This window comes from Uranotaenia lowii, chromosome 2, assembly GCF_029784155.1.
Source record: "Uranotaenia lowii strain MFRU-FL chromosome 2, ASM2978415v1, whole genome shotgun sequence".
In the NCBI taxonomy this organism is placed as follows: Eukaryota; Metazoa; Arthropoda; class Insecta; order Diptera; family Culicidae; genus Uranotaenia; species Uranotaenia lowii.
In genome coordinates, this window is record NC_073692.1 from 264,477,947 (window position 1) to 264,485,148 (window position 7,202).

At 37.1% G+C, this 7,202-nt stretch overlaps 1 protein-coding gene across 1 annotated transcript in view; it reads right to left on the reverse strand.

Moving 5' to 3' along the window:
- LOC129745492 (sodium channel protein Nach-like) overlaps window positions 1-6,142 on the reverse strand; it is a 25,874-nt gene extending 19,732 nt beyond the window's left edge. The window contains exon 1 of the mRNA XM_055738602.1: window positions 5,746-6,142. Within this exon, the coding sequence (XP_055594577.1) occupies window positions 5,746-6,008 (263 nt within the window). The 5' untranslated portion in view covers window positions 6,009-6,142. The remainder of the gene's footprint in view (window positions 1-5,745) is intronic.
- Window positions 6,143-7,202: the final 1,060 nt, after the last annotated feature.

The window sequence follows — 7,202 nt, forward strand, 5'->3', positions numbered from 1 at the left end:
CCCAAATCACCACCCACCGTACCTACTCGGAGAGCACGTTTTGAATTCCACACTGTCAAATAAGCCTCACTATATTCTACTATTCTATTACTCTAATTGATTTTGTTTTTATCTTATAACTAAAACTATCATTGTAAGCAAATTTTTAAATAATCATGGTTCTTACGCGTTTTTTTTTAGTAAAGTGATTTTTTACGCGGATTTTTTAGTTAAAACGGATTTTTTACGTGGATTTTAGAACAACGGGATTTTTTTACGTGGATTTTCGAATTAACGAGTTCTTTTTTACGCTGATTTTAGAATTAACGCCGTTTTTATTACGCGGTTTTTATTACGCGGTTTGTATAACGCGGATTTTCGAATTAACGCGGTTTTTTTTACGCGGATTTTCGAATTAACGCGGATTTTTTACGCGATTACGCGGTACGAAACCCCGCGTAAGAAAAAAAACCTCAGTGTATAGTCCAACTCATCTTTAGTATTACTAGCTGACCCGGTGTTCTTTGCTACACCTTTCAAAATCGAATGATATTTTCAGAATTTATTCAAATTTTTATTGTTTTGTTGGCAATATTTTAAACCACATTATAACATAATTCATAACATAATTTCTAGACATTGAAGGGGCATTCGACAACGCATCTCATTACTCAATCGAATCAGCTATGAAAAGACGAGGGTGCCACATGGCAATTGTTGACTGGACTAGGACCATGCTGATAGATAGAACCATTTATGCAAGCTTGGGAGGACTTACGATCAGAACCACTCCAACTAAGGGATGTCCCCAAGGTGGGGTTCTATCACCGTTGTTGTGGTCACTGATCGTGGACGACCTCCTAAACAAACTTGTATCTATGGGATTCGAAGTTATTGGCTTTGCTGATGACGTAGTTATTATAGTTCGGGGAAAACATGAGAATGTGTTGTCTAATAGAATGCAATCTGCACTTAACTACGCTCTATTCTGGTGCAGGGAAGAGGGACTGAACATTAACCCTTCCAAAACTACTGTGATAGCATTCACTATGAGACGAAAAACTGCCCTAAAACCTCTAACACTAGATGGGGAAGTGCTAAACTTCGAATCACAGGTGAAATATCTAGGAATCATACTAGACTCAAAACTATCATGGAACCCACAGTTAGAGCATGTAATAGCCAAGGCTACAACAGCTCTATGGGTTTGCCTCAAAGGAGTAGGGAAAAAATGGGGACTAAGGCCGAAAATCATCCAATGGATATTTACAGCTATAATAAGACCCAAAATCTCCTATGCCTCCTTAGTATGGTGGACCAAAACTGTGCAAGCTACGGCCCGGAAGAAACTAGCGAAGCTTCAAAGAATAGCAACGCTATCTATAACTGGCGCTATGCGAAGCACATCAAGCGAGGCTCTGAATGCACTACTAAATATTCTGCCACTACATCAATTTATTGAGTTAGAGGCAGAACGTAGTGCCTTGAGACTCTCAAAAATCAAAACTCTCTATGAGGGGGATCTTACAGGACATCTAAAAATCCTAAATAAATTTAAAATAAACTCACTTATTGTAAAGAATGATGACTGGATGGAGCCCGTTTTCAACCTAGACATACCATACAATGTAACTATCAACGATAGGGACGTGTGGGAGTCAGGTGGTCCTGAGGTTCCTCCCGGATCGATTAAATTCTTTACTGATGGGTCAAAAATGGATAATAGAACTGGGGCAGGGGTGTTCGGACCTAGACTCAGGATCTCAATTCCTATGGGAAACTGGCCAACAGTATTCCAAGCAGAAGTTCAAGCAATTCTAGAATGCACTTTAGCCTGTTTGAAAAGAGGATACAGGTACACAAGTATCTATATATTCTCTGACAGCCAGGCCGCTCTCCGAGCACTAAGTACGTTCACATGTTACTCCAAGCTAGTATGGGAGTGTATTGTTGCACTAAGAAACCTGGCCATACGGAACAGAGTATTTTTATTCTGGGTTCCAGGCCACTGCGGTATCCTAGGGAACGAAGAAGCAGACCAGCTAGCTAGGGAAGGATCTCAGGGCCTGTTAATTGGACCAGAACCCTTCTGCGGAGTATCGAGGAGTGCCTTAAAATGGAACTCAAGAACTGGAAAAGCACCACTATTGGCTCCAACTGGAGATCAGCAGAGGGAGCAGCTCAAGCGAAAAGATTCATAGAACCAAGCGCACGACTCTCCAAAAACATGTTGAACATAAATAAGCACGAGTTAAGTACTTACACAGGTCTCTTGACCGGACATTGTCCAACAAAACAACATCTCAAACGGATGAACATTATTCAAAACGACGACTGTCGGTTCTGCGGGTTCGAAAAAGAAACTGCAGAGCATCCTCTATGCAACTGCTGCGCCCTCCTAAATAGGAGAGAGCGTATACTTGGGGCAAAGTTAATAAGCGCACAAGACATATGGTTGCATATCAGCCCTAAGAAGGTTATATCATACATCTTTGATATCATACCCGATTGGGATAAAATGCTTAGTCAGCAATCAACTGTCACTCCAATCAATAGTGCAGGTGAACCTGACAGCATATAGTAACGCGGGGTAATTACCACAATAGATCAACTACTGGTCGCAGTGGGCTCTCCCCTTCAAGAAAAAAAAAACATAATTCATAAGCAACCGCTATAAAATGAGAGCTGCAGCTGGAGTTTCGGATTGCAACACAAAAATAATTTAAACTAATATTCTGAATCTGGATCTATAAATTTGTGTTAAAGATCTGATAATTTTAATCTCTTTCTTTAAGCTTCGCCCTAAAAAAGGAGGGTCTCAAATTAATCGTAAGCAAACAATCCAACTGATAAAATATGGTTGTTTTTGCTTGATATGTTCTGGATATATGCTAAAAACTGATAAAAAAAGCCGCCCCCTGTCCTTCCCTTCCCCCCTGCTGAATGGAGATCGTGATCTTTAATAATTATACCGATTTTTTTCTTTTCCAAAAATCTTCTTGTATCAAATATTGTTCCATTGGTTGATAAGTTTTTAAGCTTTACAACAAAATTAATATGGAACTCCCTCCTTTTTTCTCCTTTCTACACTATAAAGCGTAAGGGTCTATAACAATCGTAGAACAAATCTCGTAATCAAAAACCTTTCCACGCCATATTTGTTTCCATTTGTTGGCTTCGTTAGCATAAATTGAGAACTTATGCTAACAAAATTGTATTGGGCTCACCTTCCTTCTCCTATGTACCTACTCACTGAAAGGAGGATGGTATGTCAGATAATCATAGAATCATACCAAAATGATTTTCCATGTTAAGTTTTGTCCATTTCTCAGTTTCTGTAAAAAAAAAGTTAAATATAATTCAAGAAGCATTTCTCGTACCCAAATATTGTTCCATGCCAAATCCTCCCCTTGCCAATGCCATCCCCTTTCAACTGCAGAGAGGGAGGGGTCTCAAATAATCATTGACATATTTTTCGTATCAAAATACCTTCCCATGCCAAATTTGGTTCCAATATCTTGATTAGTTTTCGAGTTATATGAAAAATTGTAAGGTAGCCCCCCTCCCCCCTTCCTATCACCCCACTGAGAGGAGGGAGGGGTACCTAATATTCATTGAAATATTCCCCGTTCCCAAATACCACCTCATGCCAAATTTGATACCATTTGCTTGATGGGTTCTCGAGTCATGCAAAAAATTGTCTTTTATTTGGGAGGCCCCTCCCCCCTTCCTGTTAGGAGGAGGGGTCCCAAACCAGAATAGGAACCTTCCCCGGCCTCCATTACCCTCACCTGCCAAGTTTCACGTAAATCGGTTTATTAGTTTCCGAGTCTATAGGGAACAGACAGAAAGACAGACAGACAGACAGAAATCAATTTTTATATATATATAGATAATAGCGCCAGCACCTTCCGAAAGACTATCGACAAAGAAAAGTGAACCACTAGATTGTCGGAAGCCTGTGTTTTGTTGCCAGTTCACCAGCGACGTTTTAAAAAATTCTATTTAAATTTACAATAGAAGAAAGATTGAAGCGAAACAAATTCTTCCGGCTGAGTTTCGGCCAGTTTAGTTGTGTCAAATCTTAAAAAATGCCCATTTTCCACTCTCTATAAATCTAAACCTATAATAAAAATTGCTCTAAACGCCTTTTCATCCCGAAAGCAGTTTGCATTTATCATATTTTTGGGAACAGAACGTTGAATTTTTTTTGAGTATAACCCGTGTAGTTAGGAAGCATTCTACAAAATGTTATTTTTTGTTATAAAAAACGAACTTTTTGAATTTTATGCATCTCGTTTTTTCTAAGTCAAATTTATTTATTTTTTAAAATGCAGAACAAAGATGATGAGTTCACTGTTCAAATAGATTATTGTGAATTTGAATATAAATTATAGAAACGTCGCTGGTGAACTGACAACAAAACACAGACTTCCGACAATCTAGTACCGTCAAACGGGGCATCATGCAAAAGCAGGGTTAGATGCAACATTTGTATGACTTAGTTTTTAACATCGTGAAAGAGTTTTTTAAAGTTTTTGGTTCTCATAAAAAATTTAAAAAATCGAGCAATAGATGTTCAAATTTTTACATTTTTCGATGCCGTAAAAAACTTTACCTCGTATGACGGACGCTTAATGATATCACCTACAAACTTTATCATTATCCAATACCAACACTGTTGGTGTATAAATATTTTTCGGACAATCACCATTTTTTTTCAAATATTTTTTTTTATAATTCAGTTAGCTGACTGGGGCAAAATGCAACAAAATGCAAATCAGATCTTAATCTCATAAACCGCGTTTCCATATGCTGGGATATGATAGTTTTGCATTATGTGTTTGTTAACATTAAAATTTCATACATCCTAAGATTTATTTACGTGATTTAAGATAATAGAATATTTTTTAGTATTTTTACCCCTAAATGTTTGCAGCAGAGTTACACTTTTTTCTTAAAAACATTTTTGACAGAAAAATTGTAAAATTTAATTGGAACAAAACCAAAATAAGTTGCAATTGGTGCTTTATGCGTTATGACATCACAAATGTATCATAAACTTTAAATTTTCAAACGTTTTCATTTGATTTTTCATTAATTACAGTGTTTGTTGCAACTTACCCCTTTTTCTTAGTAGGGTGAAAATCGCATGTTTTTGTAAGTTTAAAAATAACTGATAAACCTTAAAACTTTTGATGTAAGAGAGGTATGATTATCTGTAAGCATTAAGATTTAGAAGCCATTGAAGTTGAAAAGTGTTGCCCCAGTTGACGGTACTTCACTTTTCCTTGTCGGAAGTCCAAACTTTCGAAGTAAAATATAGTGCTGGCGCTATCATATATGAATTTAAACGTGTCAACGTCACCTCTTATTGTTGTCATGTCGAAATCGTATATTTTTTGTTGTTGAATAGATTAAAAAAGAAAAATACTCCCAGCACATAAAAACTTTATAAGTAGAATGCCTTAAAAACCATTAAAAAAAAATAGATTAAAAATGAATTTAACACCCCAGTAGATTGTATAATGTACGTACATCAACAAACTATTATTTCTAGTTCCATATTGCCTTGGATTCTAAAATAAATTTTGTTCGCATTTTTCCCATTTTCACTGCTGTTCTTAATTATCCTCCTTTTTTATACTAGGTATTATGCTGAAAATAGAATCATTATTTTAATGTTTTCAAAACCAGCAATTTGGAATTCCGACCAGAACACACAAAATAATATGGAATCGAATAAAAAGCAAGCACGAAACCTACAACTTATCCACAAATTTCTCCGCCTTGTAATCCACCACGCTCTGCGGGTGACAGAGAGTGATTCCCGGAAACGGAACCTGCAGGATCTTCATCTCCGAGGCGACGGTCATGCGGGTTGGCGAATCCACGTAGCGCCGCCACAGAAGAAAGACTAGGGCCACCCCGAGCGAGAACAGCGTGGTCAGTATCGTAACCCAAATTAGCCGGGCAAAGCCGGATGTCACATTCCGACGCATGTAGTACATTCCGTTCACTTTTGTCATTTCCGCATAGTCGTAGAATGTTTCGCTGAGAATTTTCCAGATGGTGATCCGGCTTTTCTTTTTGCCGTTTTTCGTGCCGTTGTTCTGGTATTTGTTCAGCTGAGAAACTCGGACCGGATGAGCAATAAACTGTGATTGGCTCGGACTCATTGTGTTGATTTATGGAAGGAAACTTTTTCAATGGGGCCTTGTCAGCTGGATTGTGGAGTATTTATGGTTTTCTGCCACACATCGTTTTTTCTCGTTAATTGTTACAAGAAAAGATACAGCCGCATTTGTCATTCCCATGTACACTTTTGCTAACAACAAAATGTACCGGAAATCTACATGTGTTGTTAGTTTATGAGGGTTCTGTTCCCAATACAACTGTTTGTAAATTTTCTATTCATTTGAAAAATTTATTATTAAAAAAATACATTTCCAAATTTATCATCTAGATGATGAATTTGAAATCTGAACTTGAACTGATACACAATCTGGCTTTTGTTTCTGATTCTAAACTTTGGAATGATGTTTTATAATAGATACAGCATTCTGTGTACTTATGAATCTCCAAAATTGTATCGAGCCCATACTCATTCCGTTGGTTGGCTGAAAAACAAAACTATATTTATTTCAGCATATTGATTAACAGGTGCCTGAATCCGACTGAAAGTTTTGATTAGTGCGTTAATGCGTGATGTCCGAGAAATTGGAGAACGGTTGGCATGGACTGAGTGAATTTTAGAAACTATGTTCCTCAAGTAATGTCGAGAAATGAAATAGGGTAAGAACACTTTATATTGAACACCATCTTCGGGATTCAACACATTTGTGGCCAATAAATAAAAACGAAAGGTTTTTCTGATAAAATTTTGATAGCGTAGCTTAAGCTTATTTCTCTGCTTCGAATCGATATATTTTTTTCATGGAAATTTGTTTTGAAATTATTATTTAAGCCTATTTATACAAAATTACTTTTGTCCCAATGATTGAACACAATGTTGCAAATATTGAACAGGCAATGTTTTAATTATTGAACACGTAAACATTGAATATCATTGCATATATTCAGGGGTATTTCGCTTGCAGGGGCGATTTTGGTTGAGCTAGCAACCAAGAAACAGTTTGTTTACATTTCCAAACACCAACCGATGTTTGTTCAATAACTGGTACATGCATTTCTTTACGAAACGAGTACTGCAAGATTGAACG